The sequence below is a fragment of the Tachysurus vachellii genome, chromosome 13, assembly GCF_030014155.1.
Source record: "Tachysurus vachellii isolate PV-2020 chromosome 13, HZAU_Pvac_v1, whole genome shotgun sequence".
NCBI classification, from domain to species: domain Eukaryota; kingdom Metazoa; phylum Chordata; class Actinopteri; order Siluriformes; family Bagridae; genus Tachysurus; species Tachysurus vachellii.
The window spans coordinates 18775363-18796507 of NC_083472.1; the positions used below are offsets into that span (position 1 = coordinate 18775363).

General features: G+C 38.8%; 1 protein-coding gene across 1 annotated transcript in view; it reads left to right on the top strand.

Annotated features, from left to right (window-relative positions):
• mgat4b (alpha-1,3-mannosyl-glycoprotein 4-beta-N-acetylglucosaminyltransferase B) overlaps positions 1–21145 on the top strand; it is a 131139-nt gene that overhangs the window by 54263 nt on the left and 55731 nt on the right. Inside the window, exons 2-4 of the mRNA XM_060884491.1 lie at positions 18082–18261; positions 19114–19257; positions 20113–20246. Of these exons, the coding sequence (XP_060740474.1) occupies positions 18082–18261; positions 19114–19257; positions 20113–20246 (458 nt within the window). The remainder of the gene's footprint in view (positions 1–18081; positions 18262–19113; positions 19258–20112; positions 20247–21145) is intronic.

Sequence of the window (21145 nt, forward strand, 5' to 3'; positions counted from 1 at the left end):
CCTCAGAGAGCCAGCCAATCACCAGGCTTTATTAGTGCCCCTCCTCTCACTTGCTCTGCCTCCTTACTAAGTGACGGAAAGTGGAGTGGAGGCTTATTTTTTTATTTTATTTTTTTTCTATGAGGGTACATGTGTTCCTCAGATCAGAGATGATGAGGGGAAAAATCCAGAACATTCCCAGGCTTTGTCCATCTGATTCCTCTTTAATGGCATTCACATTGATGGTCTTGCTCTACACGACCCGACTGAAACACCCCCACCCCCACCCCCCTTCTCTGTCTGTCTTCAAATGGCAAATGGTTTTGTAAATGATAATTGGGCAAAATCGTGGAAAACCTTTTTTTTTTCTTTTTTGTTGGGAGCTTAGAGTTTTGAATGCTTGTGGTTTCTGGAAAATTCTGCAAGACTTATGTTGTCTTTAGCTATTATGAGTGTGTCTGTGTGTGTTTGTGTAAGCATATGTAAGCATATGAAGCATTTTTCATATGCTTCATATGAAGGTATGTATGTGTTTGTGCGTATTTGTGTATATTTTGTATATTGGTGCGGACCACTTACTGAACAAGGATCTTTTTTATTTTGTTTGCTGAATGTTAAGGTTAGGGTTAGACTTAGGTATAGCTTTAGGCATAGCATTAATAGCTGCATCAACAGTTAGGGCAATGGAATGTCATAATGTGTGTGGGTGTGTATGTGTCTGTGTGTGTGTGTGTTTGTTTGTGTGTGTCTCTGTGTCTGAGTGTATGTGTGAGTGTGTATGTGTTTGTGCGTGTGTGTGAGAGAGACAGTGTGTGTGTATACTGTATGTATATGTGTGTATATATGTGTTTTCCTTTAGCTATTCTCAGATAAGTATAGCAAAAGTAGAAGCAAAAATAACAGATTCTTTATTTCCAGTAATTTTATTTTATAGACATCTAGTGCTAGTTCTGGCAGGGATGTTACTGTCCATTCAGCATATATCCAGATTTTTTTAATGCATGACTTCCAACACATTTCCCCCTCATCGTGTGATATGGTTATGAACACCATCAGTGCTGCATGTTGTTTTCTTTTTTTTGCCATGCACTTGTTCTGTCTTTAATCCATTCCTGTCATCGGTTGATTAGCCTAAAGTCCTCATCTCTTCCATATTAAACTCTAGGTTAGTTTGTCTGTGTATAGATTTTTATGCGTCTATATTGTGTATGAGAATTTATATTCCAAGCCTTAGTTTCTTGTAAAACCTAGAGAAAAAAAACTCAGTGTTTTCTCTGCTGCCATGAACATGTACTACAATTGTTCTATTATAAATAATACACACATTGAGTTCTGTCACTTGTGTCCTGCCTCATCTATACTCATGGTACAGTAATGTGCAGTAATGTAATATGTCAGAGGAAATGCTGTTCTGCTGCTATGGGACAATTCTTACTACAGTTTTTCTCTGCATCTGGATGCTGATGGGACAGTTTTCCAAGAGAATCGCTGCCCCTGAAACAGCTTTTCTAATCAAATTGTAAGATAGTGTAGAGTCACTAGAGTGTGCGCTGTGCTGTATATTTATTGCCTTTGAACTGACTGTATGATTTACACTCACATATTTGCACTTTGTGTGTGTTTGCAGTTCATTGCTTCATGCTACCACATCGTGAGCTGCACTTTTGCACCTCAAGAAATAGCATTTCATTTCAAAGTTATGAAGGAATGAAGAAATTAAGGAATTTGCACATGGCTTGACTCTACACATCCTCATGCTCTTGTGTTTCTTTTCTGTAATAAAATCCCATAGCTGCAGAACAAAAAAAATCCATGCAGGATGTTTTTAGAAAGAGAAAGCTAGAAGCCTGTAGCTAGAAGCCTGCGCTGATACGTATCAGCAATTCCGTAGCAAGAGACTTTCACAGCCATCGACTCAGTAATGGCTTCAGGTGACATTAAAATAAACACCACAATTAATGCTAATGAAGTGTATTTGATTTATAGGTTTGTTGCTCAAGGCTTGGAATGTTTGTGTGTGTGTGTGTGTGTGTGTGTGAGTGAGAGAGAGAGAGAGAGAGAGAGAGAGAGAGAGAGAAAGTTATTTGTCCATATTGTGTTGGGGTTGGGGGAATGGTGGAGAGTTTGTCTCTCCGTACATGGGGACTCATCAGTATCTAAAATAATTTCAACATTATTGGGACAGCACGTGGAATCAGAATTCCTAGTAAAAACTAACCAATAAAAAACCTTTTCAACTGAAAATGGCATTTTTCAGGGTTTGGATCCACTTGGCCATATCCCCCGCCCCCCCTTCACACACACACACACACACACACACACACACACACACACACACACACACTTGCTGCTTAGATACTTTCCTGTTTGTTCCTGATGCTGATCAGCTTGTATGCAGAGAGGGTGTGGTAGCTGCCATTTCCCTCCAATCATCATTAGAGTAGGAGTGAGCTGTTATTAGATTAGCAGTGATTTAAACACACTAGCTACTGTAACTCAATCCAGGCCAAGCCTCTCAAGTCCATTTTCTCATTTAAAAATGCTGCATAATCACAAAGTCACATGACATCACTAAGTGAATTAGAGTAGTGAATATAATATCGAAGTGTTTGTATAGCAGGAAATCTGAAATAGTTTCTTAATAAGGTTATGCTTTTCTGGTTTACATTACATCACATAAAACATAATGTCAAGTAAAATCATCATGGGCTATACATTCGAGTTGATTTGTCACCTGAACTGTTGTGCAAGGGTTGTCCAATAGCCTGTATACCCACTGAGCATCTTTCAAATCCTCCAAAGGATGCACACGATCATAAACTAGAGGTAAAAATGTGCTGAATACAAAGTTTTTTACTCAAACCTACCAGGATTGTTAATCTAGTCTGGAGCATTTATCATGCTATGATTTTTTTTTTCGCTTCCATGATTCATAGGTATGAAAAAAAGATGGTCCAGCTTCCTTTTTTTCTTATCCAGTTGAATTCAGTGACATGCCTTGCTAAATATAACAGCCCACTCATTCTAAATATAAGCCAATTGAACATATGCTCTTTTAGGGAGCTTGTAATGATTTTGATTGAGAGCAGCATGTTCCAGTTCTCCAGAGTGAATTTCTTGTTCAGCTGTAGCATTTATCTCAGACACCAGATTAATGACTAGATGAGCTCAAAGATGATCCCAGTGTAATACCTTCAAGCTCACCATTTTGGACCAAGCAATAAGACTTAAAGATATTTATAAAAACTTGCTAAACCTATAAAAGTCCACATAAAACAAATACTGTATGCCCAACTGTTGAAATGATCCAAGGTTTGAAGTTACATTCTACATTCGGGTTGTAAGCCTCAAGCTTCAATATACGATACGATACAATTTCCAATTTTACTGTAACGATTCGAAATTTGATTTAAATCAATCAGCTCTGCTCAATATCATTCAATATCTCAGCTTTGTTAAGAAACTGGGGTGAGCTTATTCTTCATTTGAAGATGATGACCTAGAGAAAGATTATTTAAGGCATCAAAGATTCTGGCAAATCACCTACTCTGCAATCCTGTCTACACATCAGCTTAAAAATCTTTCACACTACTGTGTATGTGACCAATAAAATCTGAATTTAATAATTCATTATAGAAAAAGGACAATCATACACAACACAGCATGCAGTGAAAAACTTTTTTCCAATGGTCTGTTTCATAAAAATAGAATAAATTAGAATAAACATAGACTAATATCATCTCAGGGAGTTTTTACTTGCCAACATCAACTCCGGCTTGCTCATTAGGGATAGATGTTAGAGATATATAGTATTTAAAAATTTAAATGTATATTTTTAAATGAATTTTAAACTTAAAGTGTACGTATTTATTTATACATTTTTATTCTTATTTTTATTTATTTTTATTCTTATTTTTTTAGATTATTTTTTTGTTTCTATACTCCTGTAAAGCTGCTTTGAGACAATGTGATAAGCGCTTTACAAATAAATTGAATTGAATTGAACTAAGAATAGAATCTGTCTGTCTGTCTATCTATCTCTACACACACACACACAATATGACTGAAATTAATAAAGTGCAGATATATACACTTTTGTGCATATATGGAATATATGGTTGAGGTATAGTTGGTGTTTTACAGCCAGGTCCAGAAAAGTCCATGTTTTTAAGTATTGTCCTGGTTGAAGTCCAAGTTATTAAGTGCTGTCTTAATTATCAGTAATAATCGATTTCTATTTCAACCATTTGCTTCTAAATTAATACGTCACTCGGAAGCTTTCAGATAGATAAATCTTTCGCCTGTATTGCCGTTAAAACGTAGGAAGGGTTTCTTGAGCTTGTGTATCAGACCTAAAATGGAGCAGGCTGCTCTCATGTCTGTTTCTTTCATCTTCCAAAATGACAGCGAGAGATATTCACAAAGGATGCTGTACCCAAACCTGTTCTTCCCTATACTTTCATCTTTTTTTTGCCATCTCACTCAGTTATTTACTCTTTTACAAACGCTTTCCTCTTCCTTTCTCGTAGTCATTACCTTTTGATTGTGAAACTGAGCCAAGCTTGGTCATCACAATGTCTTCTTTTGCATATATCTGGACTATACTATACAGAAGCATTCTCTTTCTCTTACTTTCTCTCACACACACACACATGCACACACAATTCCCTGAATCAGCTGCTGACACAGCTACGATTCTCTTAGCACAAACACATTTCCCCACGAGCTGTCAACAACATCGCTTCCGAGGTGAAAAAGAGGACTGACCCTCACCATTAGTTACTGAATTTGGACTATAGTGGACTATATATGTTTATATAACCTGTGTGATCGTGTGTATGTTCCTGCATGTTGCATCAGTATAATCTGATTTCTCCCCAGATTAGGTTCAATCAGATACTAAATTCCTTGATTCAGATGCTTATTGAATACCGTTTTGTGGAAGACAATTCAGTCTTGTTAGCTTTGTTACTTTGCTTTATTTAAATAAGCTACAGGGGGGCACGGTGGCTTAGTGGTTAGCACGTTCGCCTCACACCTCCAGGGTTGGGGGTTCGATTCCCACCTCCGCCTTGTGTGTGTAGAGTTTGCATGTTCTCCCCGTGCCTCGGGGGTTTCCTCCGGGTACTCCGGTTTCCTCCCCCAGTAAAAAGACATGCATGGTAGGTTGATTTGGAATCTCTGGAAAATTGTCCGTAGTGTGTGATTGCGTGAGTGAATGAGAGTGTGTGTGTGTGCCCTGCGATGGGTTGGCATTCCGTCCAGGGTGTATCCTGCCTTGATGCCCGATGACGCCTGAGATAGGCACAGGCTCCCCGTGACCCGAGGTAGTTCGGATAAGCGGTAGAAAATGAATGAATGAATGAATAAGCTACATATTGAGGCACTTTAAGGGTAAAAATAGCAGAGAAGCACATTGGATTTATACAGACCATATGGAATACACAAGTACCAGGTTCGGTCTAATCTAATGAGTATGTAAATAAGATTTGGCTGAAAGTTCAAGTTTGAGCTCAGACTTATACTGCGGTGATGATTACATAAATTACATTTACATGAATTACATGGAAGTTCTTGGTCCTCAGAATACTGTCTGATGCTCAAGTGATTAGATTAGATTTAGATGAAGTTCAGGTCTGTGGACAGTCTGATGCTCGTGTGGTGATTAATGTAGATTAGATTTAGATGAAGTTCAGGTCTGTGGACAGTCTGATGCTCGTGTGTGATTAATGTAGATTAGATTTAGATGAAGTTCAGGTCTGTGGACAGTCTGATGCTCGTGTGGTGATTAATGTAGATTAGATTTAGATGAAGTTCAGGTCTGTGGACAGTCTGATGCTCGTGTGGTGATTAATGTAGATTAGATTTAGATGAAGTTCAGGTCTGTGGACAGTCTGATGCTCGTGTGGTGATTACTGTAGATTAGATTTAGATGAAGTTCAGGTCTGTGGACAGTCTGATGCTCGTGTGTGATTAATGTAGATTAGATTTAGATGAAGTTCAGGTCTGTGTACAGTCTGATGCTCGTGTGGTGATTAATGTAGATTAGATTTAGATGAAGTTCGGGTCTTTGGACATTCTGGTGATTAATGGACAGTCTGATGCTGCTGTCATGGTTAATTAGATTAGATTTGGCTAAAAGTTGAGGTCTGGGCTTAGATGAAGCTGCAATAATAATGTAAGATCAGATATACCTGTATGTGCAGGCACACACAGACACACACAAACACACACACACACACACACACACACACACACACACACACACACACACACAGATGGCCTGATAATCCCAACTCCATTCTGTGGTCAGTGTAGTATCATGTAAATTGTGTGTGTGTGTGTTTTTTTGTGTGTGTGTGTATATGTGTGTGTGGTGGCATTTTGGAATCATTTTCAGGTTTTCAGGATTATTACTGTGCTGTTTTTTTCCATTCCCATGGTTACCAATTTAAAGCTATTCTCCATGGCAACTTGTGGATGAAAAGACTTTAGGGACAGTCATGCTCTCTCTCTCTCTCTCTCTCTCTCTCTCTCTCTCTCTCTCTCTCTCTCTCTCTCTCTCTTGCTCTCTTACTCACACACACACACACACACACACACACACACACACACACACACACACACACACATTGCATGCCTGGTACCAGAGATTCTCTAAATTAGATGCATTGTACAAAGCAGGTATTGATTCTGCAGTGATGTTAATGGTATCCTAATGACATTTTATTATTCTATAAAAGCTCATGCTACAATCAGTCTGTGCCAACACTGCAACAGTGCTCTGAATGACTGTGTGTGTGTGTAGGTGACGGAGAGAGTGTGTGGTGAGCAGTTCAGATTCGCGAGTATGTTTTGATTGCTGCTCTTTAACTGTTTACTGAGCGAGGATTAATGCTGATGGCTTTAATGCTATCTTACCCTGCGTGTGTGTGTGTGTGCGTGCCTGCGATTTAGTGAGTGTAATGCATTAGGCAGCCTTGTGCTCCATCTATATTGTTTTTTTTCTTCTTGAGATTAAACTCAGCACAGATAGAGGATGGTGTGCTGCATTTGCTAATTGAGTTAACAGGAATGTAGGATTATTGAACAGTGTATAGTCCAGTGGTTTTAGTGCTGAGTGCTACAGTAATGCTATTGATGATAACCTTTATATTGATGATGGTAATACTGAGTGGACAGGGTGTACATCCATTTACTTTCATGGGTAATTCTGTTTCTGTTTCTATCCGTCATGGTTCTTGGTTCTTATATTGAAAATATCAATAAATAAGGAATTTAGGCTGATTTAGTTGTCTTGATCTAATATCCTGAACAGTGCTGGTGGTTTTAGCACATCCGGTGGAATGAAGCGTAGGACATAACAGAAGAGCTTTCATCCTGGTGTCCGGGGATGTTCTCTCTCTCTCACCTGTCAATCACAGCATCATTAGTAGCAGCCGTTTTTCAGCTCAGGCATGTTAGGCTTTCCTTCAAGTGTGCTACGCTTCCCCGTGATGCAGAATGATGAGCGGTTTGTAGATGGAGAGGCGAGGTCTGACTACCTTTGACCACCTGACCAAATTAGGGAGATTTTTTTTAAAAAAGAAACAATATTTCTGACCAACCCTTTTGACACAGAAGAGTACATGTGTTTTGGTGGAATTCTTCCAAAACCACAACCTGATATATTGTAAGATGTTAAATTCTACAAAATGAAAGTAAGATGATATTAGACTAGTGTGTGTAATGCAGGTGTCAGTTTCACAATGAGACTATTGTTTTGTTGCTAATTCTTCATTCTGTGGTGTCACTGATGCTGATCATATCGATTTTAATATTTATTATAATGATAATTATGCTGATGATAATTGGGATGGTTGTAATAATGACAGTAATATGAATGTGCCTTCAGGCATGGAGTAAATAATGAGCTGTGTGTGTGTGTGTGTGTGTGTGTGTGTGTGTGTGTGAGAGAGAGAGAGAGAGAGAGAGAGAGAGGTATGTTTGTAACTAATTCTCTCTGCTGGGATTTCTGATGCAGATCCTCTTACCTCTTTTGTCCTGAAATCGTGACATCTGAGAATACACACACACCACACACACACACACACACACACACACACGTGTACACACAGAGTAAACTCTTTGTTCCTAGCTAACCTATCGACATTGTCTCACTTCATCTCTTCTCTCTTCTCCTCACACACACTGCTGGCCTCTCTGCTCCCTCAAATGGAGACAAGAGACATCAATAAAGTTCCATGTTTTATTCATCCAAACATACATCTGCTTCTGACTAATCTCAGGTCAAAGCTCAGTAATCTCTCTCTCACTCTCTCACTCTCTCTCTCTCTCTCTCGCTCTCTCTCTCTCTCTCTGTCACTCTCTCACTGTCACTCTCTTTGTTACACTTGCGAATGCGACTGATTTGTTGGAAGCAGGAAAATGTGCAAGTGATCTGAGTGACTTTGACAATGAACAAATTGTGATGGTTAGACAACTGGGTCAGACATCTCTAAACCGTATATCTTGTGTGGTCATGTAGTGGTTAATGTGTAACATAAGTGGTTTAAGGAAATGATAACCGGTGAACTACAGTGACAAGGTCATTGGCTCCCAAGGATCATTGATGCGTCTGAAGAGCGACTGTAGCACAAATTGCTGAAAAAGTTTAATCTGGCTGTGGCAGAAAGGTTTCAGAACACACAGTGTATCACAGCTTGTTGTGTATGAGGCTGCGGAGCTGCAGACCGGTCAGAGTGACCATGCTGACCCCTGACCACCAACTCGGCTGCCTACAATTGGTACATGAGCATCAAAACTGGACCATAGAGGAATGAAAGATGGTGGCCTGGTCTGACGAATCATATTTTCATCACTTACCTATGGAAAAGATGGCACCAGAATGTACTATTGGAAGAAAGCAAGCCAGCATTCATGTGAATGTTAATTTGACACGTACCACATACTGTACCAAAACTTTTTTGTAGACGAAGTACACCTCTTCATGGTAACAGTTTTTCTTAATGGAAGTGGTCTCTTTCTGCAGGATAATGTTTCCTTCCGCACTGGACAAACATATTCAGGGATATGGTTTGAGAAACATGACAGAGAGCATAAGGTGTTGACTTGGACTCCAAATTTCCCAAACCTCAATCTGATCAGGCATCTGTGGGGTGTGCTGGACAAATCCATGGGTGCACCACATCACAACTTGCAGAAATTAAAGGATCTGCTGCTAACAACTTGGTGCCAGATTCTCAGCACTCACAGGGTCAGAGCTGTTTTGGAGGCACGATTACTACTTACACACTGTTAGCAGATGGTTTTAATTTTATGGCTGATTAGTGTGTAGCAGTAAACTTGTAAAAGGCAGATTGATAACGGTGTTATATAAAGTTGTTGTATGTTTTGATGGATTGAATGTGGTTGATGTGGCCCAGAATCTCAAGAAAAAACATCGTAGTGTGATTTTTTTTTTTTTTTTTTTGGTTTGCTTGAAGCTATTTATGGTAAAAAATAAAATAAAAAAAAAGCATTTGTTTGTGATTTCTGAATAATATGTAGGGTCAGATTTATGATTGTGGATAAAAATGGTAGTCACATGAATACAATATGTAGGCTGTATTTTTATAATCCTCCTTAAATGCAACAAAAAAACAAACTTGTGTGTTTAATAAAAAAAAGTGATTATAGAAGCAGACTGCAGTGACCTTAGCCATTTTTTCCATTTCCATTTATATTTATTCATTTCAAAGCTTTTTTTTTTCAGTCCAGTTGCTGTAGTTAAAGATGAAATGTTTTACTCTCTGTCCATCTTTGTTCTTGTTGCTGAAGTGACTTGAGAGATTCGAGAAGCTGCAATGTTTGCAGGCTGAAAAGCACCTGAGGCCAAAAGACGATGGATAAGATGGCCAAGAGTTTATTCTGGTTTGAGATATAAAAAAAAAAAATAATATTTTCAATTTCTTAGAATGAATGAATAAATATTTGACTTGGATTTAGGATTCGTCTATGATGTGAAATATTCCCAATGATCTGAAGACTTGCTTCCAAAACTGATTGACTGCCTTTTTTCTCATAGTTAGTAGCAGCTTTAAACCTGTGTTTACTGTAATAACCCCAATTTTGAAATGGATTTTTTTTCCATTCCCATTATATATGAGCTTCATTGTCTAGAGTTTTTCCAATTTTGCACTGTTTTAGCCATTTTTTTAAATAAAACAAAATTTGTCAGCGGGGGCACGGTGGCTTAGTGGTTAGCACGTTCGCCTCACACCTCCAGGGTCGGGGTTCGATTCCCGCCTCCACCTTGTGTGTGTGGAGTTTGCATGTTCTCCCCGTGCCTCGGGGGTTTCCTCCGGGTACTCCGGTTTCCTCCCCCGGTCCAAAGACATGCATGGTAGGTTGATTGGCATCTCTGGAAAATTGTCCCTAGTGTGTGATTGCGTGAGTGAATGAGAGTGTGTGTGTGTGTGCCCTGCGATGGGTTGGCACTCCGTCCAGGGTGTATCCTGCCTTGATGCCCGATGGCGCCTGAGATGGGCACAGGCTCCCCGTGGCCCGAGGTAGTTCGGATAAGCGGTAGAAGATGAATGAATGAATGAAAATTTGTCAGCATTTAATGGAAATCACAAAAATTCTTTAAATATTAATTTTGCACAATATCGCAATATGGTGTAATTGTTCATTAGACATGAATTAATATCTATGTTTAAAAAAACTCCCTTTTTTGACCAAGCTGTCTCTGAAGCCATCAACACTTTATCCACATTTGCAGCCAAAATAACTAAAGCCTTTAAATGGATGTTTAATGGTAGGTTTGGTGTCAAATCAGTGATTGCTCTTAGGCTGGAGGAATCTGAAAAGGGCCTTCATTATATTTTCTACAAAGGATCTGTGCCTTGGGATGAAACTTCCTCTAAATGCAATGAAGATGTTTTTAATAGAAAATGTTTTGCAGTCTTTAATTACAAAATACAATTTTGACAGCAAAATTTATATTAGTGCCGTAGCTAAGTATGATTTTAGTTCAAATGAACAGAGAACGTGTTCTAAATGGATACATATACAGATGAATCTCTCAGAAAGGCTATTTTTTACTTTCATACAGTATGTTTGCAAGCATGGAGTAAATACCTGGGAAGTAACATTAATATCTTACTATCTCCCTGGTTTAAAAAAGGCTGAAGTAGAATAAAAAATAGTTGTGCTAGAAAATATTATAGACAGGTACAAGCAAAAATATCAACCGTGGTGGCGTGATTATGGTGGGGTCCTGCACATATCTCTAATTAACACAACTGTGATTGCACAGATACAGATTCAGTTATTTGTAGCACTAATACTGATCCAGATACTGATCCAGTAATAGTGCTAGTATTGCATTACAGTGTTACATCTATCTATACACAGACATGTAGAAGTCGGTCAGCACACACTACAGTATATTTGGCAAAACGTATCTGCTTTAATGTATTTTCAAGAGTTTAAATAGTTTCAAAATGTAGGAAATATTTGAGCAGTTATGCAAATGAAATTTTTTTATTTATTTATTTTAAAGAATGTTGGATCTCCTGAAGCTAATTAAGCAGTGATGTCGCTGGTCCTTTCAATTAGAGTCCAGTTTAATAAACGAGACAAACACTTCCCATCATGCAGTTTTTTACTGTTATACTCTTGTAATGAGAGAGAGAAGGAATATACTTTAATACGCAGTACACCTCCTCAGGGTGATATGACTCATAATTATTCACCTCTGATGGTAAATAAGTGACTTTGCCACATGCTAGCTAACTAAAGTCACCCTCTTGTCACAAGACACACTGAAAAAAGTCATTCATTGATCCAAGTATTTTTCATTAAGGTCAGAATTTTCACTCAATAAAAAAATGTTCAAGAAAACATAAATAGGTAAATAATAATAATAATAATAATAAAGTTTGTGAGGTTTATCTCATAAGATCTGGAAGACATGGCGTATTTACATTTATACACAGGATCAAACTCGGCCTATTGAGACATTCAGTCGGTAAACCTCAGATTTAATTTTTATTTGTTTAAGTATTTTCTTTGTAACTATACAGGATTTGGTATTTGAATATGATTTCTGGCGAATTCTGTGCAAGTACGACGTAACGAGCAGGTGAGTCATCATGAGACGTTTGAAAGTGAAGTGAGATTAACGTGCAAAGTCAGAACGATACAATGCCTTCGACTAATTCCTTATTTTCTCTCTCACTTGCTCTCTTTCTCCATTGTTAGCTCCTCTGTGTGTCATGTGTGTCTGTGTGTGTGTGTAAAAGAGAAAGAGAGAGAAATGGCAGAGCTAGGCAAGATGTCATGCTTGTCTTAACTCATCACTTTTAATAAGCCCTTAAACTAGTACAGCCACTCTGACAAGCAGAAGAGGGTCTGTGCAACACACACACACACACACATTTCTCACTATTTACTATTACCTGCGTTGTAGAGTATAGTACAGTACGTTTACACCCTGATGGAGAGCTGAATGATTCTGTTCTGCCATAAGCATTTACTTGTGCCTTTGAATTTTAATTACTTAAAAGATGGATTCTTTTAAATACATTTGCATATCAATGAGGCTGTAATTCTTATACTGCACAGACACTGATGGCCGTGATTTACTAAGAACCCAAGTAATGAGCACTAATGATTATGTGCGGTGGGATAGGTTGTGTGCTCAGTTAGTGTGGTGTGTGTTTGTGTGTGTGTGTGTGTGTGTGTGTGATTTAAAAGAATTTAAATGAGGATTTTGTGTGTGCTAAATGTTCTCGATAGCCAAGTTCCAGTCTCAAAGACACCCAGAATAGTCTGAACTGAAACTTAAATATGATAAGCAACGAGACATGACTCGGTAAGAACATACAATAAAAGCATGACAAAGAAAAATTTATCGTTGCTATGGTGACACTTTCTGTAAGGGGATGTTTATCCTTCATTTATGGAAGGAGTCTCCAGTGTTAGCACTTGTAACGGTTAGGACAGGAAAATCTTCAGGAGGCTGGACTTTGTGCGTTGTTGATTCTAGGTAACATGATAAGCATTTTTTTTGTTTGTTTGTGTTTTTTTAAATTAACTCATAGAGGAAAAAAAGAGAGGCTGCTGAAGGAAAGAAAATTGCAGTCGTTGGCAGATTGCTGTGAAATAAAACCCTTAGGGATATGATGTTATTGGAAACTAATCTTCGGGGAGGTAATGGATCACACCACTGCATGCCCTGAAGTGTTTTTATTCCTTACAAAGTATATGAAGTAACTGAAAATATGAATGAAAGGCTTTGTTTAAATGCACTGCAATGAATATCTAATGTTAAAGCTAATTTTTATCTTTGTGAGTAAGAAAGTTTTATTTTAAAATCATTTAAAATTATTTCAAGACACGATCATATAAAATAGTCTATTTATTATGACAGTAAATAAATTTGCCTTTAGCTTGTGGAAACTGGTTTACATTATAATTTTAAGACTTGTCCGTCAGCTGTAGTAATGTACACATGCAATCACTGTTCCTCTGTTCCACGTTTGGGATTAATGAATTGTATTTTAGGGCAAAATAAATCTAATTAATGTAACATCCGTATACAAGGGTTTTTTTCATATTGAATAGGCCATAAGTTAAAGATGCTCAAGATACATGTTAAATATACAAGGGTTGGACAGTAAAAGTGGCCTGGTGGCTAATCTTCATTGACAAGGACTATCGAACCATTCCGGAAGACCATGTGCACCTAGTGGTTCAAACATTGTACTATAAAGATGGTGCCATGTATCAGGATGCTAATGCACTGATACACACAGCAAGACTGGTGAAAGAGTGGAGTGATGGACATGAAAGGGAAGTTGAACATCTCCCATGGCCTGTACAGTCACCAGAGCTGCATGGCACTGAGCCATTTTGGGGTGTTTCGGAGGAGCCAGTTAGGAAACCATCAAAGCATCATGTAGTGGCCTGGCCACTGTTCTGTAAGAGGAATGGCTCAGAATCCATCTGGTCACTGTGCAGGACTTGTATTTGTCATTCTCAAAATGAACTGATGCTTTACTGGCCAGAAAAGGGGGCCCTACTCCATACTAATAATTATTGTGGTCTAAGATCAAGTGTTTCAGTTTAATTGTCCAACCCCTATATATATAATATATATAATCTAACATATATATATATATATATACACACACAAAATACGCACACACGAGCTCACACACGCACACACACACACAGTGTGTAGTGCAGATTGTGGATACGTCATTGTTAGATTATTGAGCTGTACACAGTATTATGTGTCTCTCTAACCCTGAGGCTGATACACAGCTTGGATTGCATCGGTGTAAAGCAGTGTAATTAGAGATTACGTTCGGGATTTCAGCGAGTGAGAAGGAGAGTGTGGGTCTGTATTGTGTTCTTATCATACCATGTGTTTGCTGGGTCCCAGGGAAAAATGTGACTACTCAGGATTAGCCTTTAAAGTGCAAATCCCTCCCATTTGCTCTGTCTTTTACTATAGAACCAGGAGATGTGTGTGCATAGAATGGAAACTAGAGCAAGGGAGGCTAAGAGCATGATAAAGACTGAAAGAAAAGGCAAATGAGACCAGAGAGCTCTTGGCAAGCTTTTAGGAGAGATTGATTTTTCCTTGCACATTTAATTTGCTTACACACAGGTGGAGGTTCTGAAGCTGGGATTCACAGTCTAGTAGGTGTAGTTCCATTTCAGTATTTTATTGCCATATCAGTAAAAACTAAGAGTAGTTTGTTGCAGTCGGGGCTGACGTGTTGTGAAGTTTTAATTCAGCGTTCAAAAATACAGTAGATAGTTGCATCTACATGTTTGCAGCTTGCCTACAACACTTAGTGAGCAGAAATCATTATACTGTATGTATCCTACCACAGTGATGAATGCATGAAGCTGACTCCTGAAAAAGTGCTGAACAGTAGTTCAGGTGGTAAGGCAACTCCATCCATCCATCCATCCATCCATCCATCCATCCATCCATCCATCCAATTAGCCATTTTCTGCAATGTGTGGGGAGCCTGGAGCTTATCTCAGGGGACATGGGTTGGGATCGCAGGGCTCAAACGCACACCCATTCACACACTACACACAGCTTAGAGATACCGATCACCTTAGTGTAGTATACTGTATGTCTGTGGACTGTGGGAGGAAAGCGGACTACCTGGAGGAAACCCCTGAAGCATGGGGAGAAATGTCCCCATAAAGCAAATCACACGTTTATATTAACATGTTCATTCTAGAACATTAGTGATTCTATAGTATCATATTTAGAAACTTGTACAGTGGAAGCTCCATATAATCTGATAAAACAATAACCAGTTGATTCATTTATCAAACACACGTGTTCAGGACAGAGAGTTTGTGTTTTCTGGTTTATTGATAGATATTAAACAACAAGGGATATTGCTCAGTGTAATCATTGAAAAATTGTTGTGTTATATGAGTAATAGAACACTTAGGTTGTGCTGTTAGTCCCCCCCCCCCCATTTTCCCTATAAGAGCAGACCCTCTTGTGTTTTTAAGTCTTAGTATTGAGTGATAATTTCCTAACAAATTATCCTATTAGTGTACACTTTACTCTTATTACATATACAGTATATTAGTAGTACTTTATACTGTACGATATTGGAGTAGGGAACAATGCAGCTTGACAACTCCAGGGTAGCTGGTGTGATCCCGACATCAGGGAACTGATTGTGTTGTAGTTTGTATGTTCTCCCTGTGTTCATTTGGGTTTCCTTTGGCTTCTCAGGTTGCCTTTCACCTCCAGAAACCTGCAAGTAGGTGGTATTGTTACAATAAATAGCCCTTAGATGAGAATGTGTGTGATTTGGTTTTCTGCAACGTTCTGACCTGCCATACAAGGTATATTCCTGGAACAGCCTTTGGATCCTTTGTGACCCTGACCAGAATCTTCTCTTATCTGTTACACTTACATTCATTCACCATTTTATCAAATAAACTTATTATGTTTGTGTGACTGTGAGAGGAGCCACAATCGATGACTATTAGTCTGGTGGTCCATTCTCAGTGCTAATGTCAGTAGTATGAGCGAATCAGTCACAGTAGCAGAACTGGGTTGAGAAACAGTCTAAGACAAGTTAAAGAACTTGGAACATGAAAAACCTTAAAATTTAGTCTCTAAATGTACGAACTAAAGCATGGACTAACAAGAGAAACAATAAGCATATACACCTCTTACATCATACACAAACACACAACCATGCCAGTGTTATTGCCGTACTGAGAATCGTCCAACATCCAAATTATATCTGATTAGCGCTAGTCCCTTTCGGCCCCAAGAGGAGGTAAAGTGGACCTGACAAAGTAAGTACAGCAACAGACAGGTTACTGTCAGCAATTACACACTCTCTGATATAGTAGGCTTTACCAGAAATCTTTCAATTCATTATGTAAATATACAAATTGGAAACTTAACGAAAGTGCATTTATTATTGGCACCCCACGTTTGTACAATCTTCCTTTGCCATCATGACAGCACTGAATCTGCTCCTATACAGCTTGGTGAGATCACAGAATACAGAGAAAGCCATTCGAAAGCTCTCCTAATTATTGATTATCTCTTGTAGACTTTCCTTTACACTAATTCTCAGTGTAAAATGTTTGGACAAAATACTGTGATTATATGTTTTCTATTGTCCGAACTATATTGTTTTAAAGTGTAGTTAATACCCAGGTAGACATTTATTTTTAAATAAAAAAGATGTAGTGTTTGCTTGAAATTAAATTGTGAGTAATTTTTGTTTAGGAAGAGAAGTGTGTGATTCTCTATCATGAAGCTGATTCTAAAATAGAAATTACTTTTGATATATTTGACCTTTTTCTTGGTCATCTCTCTATCCAATTATCTCTTTATCTGTCTGTTTGTCTGTCCAAACATTATCCACCCCATAATCTTCCTTTTCTTTGACATGCATCTACCAATAGAGATGGTTCTGTACATCACATACACTGTCTGCACTTGCACTTTGTTTTTGATTGTGGAAATGTATTTCAAATGTAATATCAAAATATTCCTCTTATTTAAACAAGCTCTTGCTGGCTGTGACAATTGTTTATATTAGCTCAATCTGGCAACATATTACCATAGTCTGTTCTGTCCACTTCTCCTGATTGAGCATGGGTGAGAGTGTCGAATTGAGCCCCTTTAAGTGCTTGTTGTGGACTACTAGGGGCAGTACTAACTCTATTGAGCTAGATGGGGCAGTGAATGGGGCAGTCCGGAAAAAAACTAATGAAAATTAAAAGAACATTGGTGTATATTTGTGAAATACCACAATTTTTAAAATCCGAAAGTCCCTGGTTGAAAGGGAGAAACTAATATTTCAGAATCTTAAAATAGATAAAGTTGAAGTTAAATGAATGAAGACTTTATGAAGATACCAGTTGTTTTATTTTTGCCAGTTCAGCAGTAAAGTATGTTTAATGTGATGCTTGTGCTGTTGACAGAAAGCCCTGATAAATAAGGTTTTAGAATTCATTGCAGATCCAAACAGATGCTGATCTTTGACTCTTTTTCTGCGACTCATATTCTCACGACTGTTTAAGTGCATAAGTCACGTCCACAGAGAACTGCAGTTCAAGCCTAGCGATTGAAATCGACCAGTGTGTGCGGGAGATGCATCGACTAGCCTGCTAAGAAGGCCAGTGTGTGTAGGAGAAGCTGAAATGGGAGGGGCTATAAATCCCTTCACTGAATGCAAAATGGGGGTGAAAGTGTTGGAAGTCTGCCTCTGTCTCTCCATCTGCCTTTCTGGATGAAAACTGCCTCTCTAAATGTAAACGAGTGAAGTCTTTGAGTTGTAAAGGCCAGACAGAGAAATAAGGGTTCAGAATAACCTGGTCTTTCCATTGCTCCTCCAAATAAGCAGACCTGTGTGAGGCCCTGGTCAAAAGCTCACTTAATAATTTAGTTTTATTTATTGGTGCATAACGCTAAGGAGTCTGGCTTAAATTATTGAGCAGTGATACCATGAATTATGAAGTCTAATAAAAACTCTCAAAAGGCTTCAGTGTTTCTTTGTGAATATCTGATTAAAATTAAATGTTTCCTCTTTGTCTTTGTAGGTAATGTGGTTGATATCTACCAGAGGGAGTTTTTGGCTCTGAGAGATCGACTCCACTCGGCAGAGCAGGAGAACCTGAAACGCTCCAAAGAGCTCAACCTGGTGTTGGATGAAATCAAGCGAGCCATCGCCGAGAAGCAAGCGCTTCGAGACATCAACCGCACATGGAGCAGCTTGTCCGGTGAGAGAGGAACACAGAATTGAACTGCACATGACTCACTTCACACAGCAGGACAAATCTGGTGTAAAAATAAAAAGGTCATTAATTCTGACTTTGGCTGGACTAATTACATTTCAAATCTTATACAGATGATTTCATGATAATTCATTAAACGGCTAATTTGAATTCAATTCATATCATTTGATTTATTCTGTAATTCTTTCTTGGCAAAAAGATTTTAGAGCAAGAAAAAGTAGCTTGTCTTATCCAGTTGATAAAGGAGTTTATTGTTGGCTGCTCTCACAGCGGCCAAAAGACTGTTAGTTAATTGTTGGAATCCTCCTCACATTGTGGGCAGGTGGACGTGGGATTCTACTGAACATCTATGGAACTAAATACTGCTATATACACGAGGCTCAGTCTAAAACCTTGAACATATGGCATGCTGTTTTTAATGTTGTGTAATTTTACTCTTCTATGGGAACTTCTGTATCTTTTCTATTTGTTTTACAGTTTTGTGTTTATGTCCATATCCATGGAGTCTCCTGTAGGTGGGACGGGTTGGGGAATGGATCCGTGTTTAAATTCTCTATGTCTTTTACTGTTTATCTTCTTTATGACGCTGAAATAAAAACGAAGTAAAACAGATATTAACAAAAATACATTTCATTCCTTTCATTCATTCAACCTACTGAAATGACTCCAAGACCAGATAGAAAGATATAATACATACTACGTATCTTAGCAGCTCAGAGAATGAAGGTAGTATGAACTATATATGCATTTTATGTAACGTATAATAACATGGCTGATCTGCATTCGATTTCTGACCGTGAATAGATGGCTAAATGTGTGACTGTGTGTCTGTGACAGATGAAACCAAGCTGAAGCTCTGGAACGTCACCAGCAGTAAGAATGTGTTACAGCTGCCCAGCATCTTCCACCACCTGCCCCATCTGCTGGCCAAGGAGACCAGCCTGCAGCCAGCCGTGCATGTCGGCCAGGGCCGCACCGGAGGTGTGTGTGTGTGTGTGTGTGTGTGTGTGTTCATCTCTGTCTTGTATCATGCTTGCATCAGATTCTGTGGTCCTCATTGCGCTTTTCTGATCCACTTCAGTCTCTTCATATCACTCTCCTTCTGAGACTATTTATAACTCTTTTAACATCTCTCTTTCTACCACTTGTTATCCATTAAAAAAAGCTGTTGAGCCTTTTTCATGACCCTGATGTCTCTTCAGGAGGAGAGGACCTGCTGTTCTCAGCTGGCTCAAGCCCAGCTTTGCCTCAATTCCGGCTCTTTCAGCTATGCTTGTGCATAAACAGTATGAGTCTGTGGATTGTTGGTCCAATTTCCTACTAAGCCACAGATGTGTCTATATTAGACCACTAAGAATTTGATCTATAGTCATGGTCTGAGTGTTAGACAGCTTGGTTAAACCTTAGCAGAGCTCTTTTTGGGTCTGTGCTACTGTTCTGCATATGCATCATCTAACAGCTGCTAAAAAATTGAGATTTTATGCAAATATATGTAAAAAAAATATATAAATGTATTCAGGCCATTTGCTTTCATTTATGTAAGCTGGCTTGTTGTGCAATGAAAAGCAGCAGCTTCTGGACACTTTCCCTTTACTGACTACATGGATTTGCTTTGTCTTTCACTTTCAATTAGTCTCGCTTTCACTTTCTATCTCTCAGCATTTGTCCATCTGGTTTCTCATTTTCATCACACGTTCATTATGCACTTGAAGGATAAAATACAGCATGACAGAAAATATTAGGCCAGGACACGTGTTCATATGTATTCTCTTTCTTTATGTGACAGGCTCGCTTTGACTTCGCTGCCACTGATTGGCTGAATGTCCTCTCTTTCAGTGTCGATAGTGATGGGCGTTCCCAGTGTGAAGAGGGAGGTGCACTCCTATTTGACAGACACTCTGAGCTCTCTGATGTCAGAGCTGAGTCAGGCTGAAAAAGACGACTGCGTCATCGTGGTCTTCATTGCCGAGGTAGGACTACTACGTTTTTAATGCTGAAGGATTTGAGTGAGAAGTAGATGGGAGTGGAATTTAAAATATATTCCTGAGTACAAATCTCTGCTTAATGCAAGTGCTAACATTACATTACTGCTTTTCCCAGTGTTATATTTCACCGTGTACTGAATGGGTTTCCTTCAGTCTGGAATATTTTCCCCACCTCCTAATAATTAGGCAACATTGGCCCAGTGGAAAATAGTGACTGTATTCGAGCAGACGTTGTGTCTGTAAATATTGCACATCAAATTCCAGATCAGAAAATTGTCAGCTTCATAGCCATGGGTTTGCATCAATATCTATATCTGTATTTGTATTTGTGTGTGTGTGTGTGTGTGTTTGAGTATTAGTGGGTCAATGATCTCTCCTCTCCTTGAAGAGAAGGTCAGTGCACTTGCAAAGTTAACAAGAGAACTTGTTTCCATGGTGATCCCACCAGGTCTTGATAAACCATCTCATGATATGAAGCTAATGGGTTGCTCACAGTGCTGGCCGCTAACTGCCCTGACCCTTGATAACAAATCCCTTTCTGCTGGGCCTACAACAGAACTCACCATTAACTTATTAACATCTCTGTTCAGACCAATTAGCATCCTGGCTAGCTGGCATGCACACACACACACGCACATTGATATGCACAGCTTGTGTGTGTGCGTGGCTGTAATTCAGATTATTACTCAGGAGAAGGACGTGTGTATGTGAACATGTCCTGTAAAGATACATGATGATGTAGAACAGATTGTGTAAATGAGTAAGCGTATAGGTCATTGACTGGTGAACTAAGTAAGCATGTGTATGGGAGGACAATGTGTGTGTGTGTGTGTGTGTGTCCTCTTCCACTGGTAATTAAGAAACCTCTCCATACATCACATCAT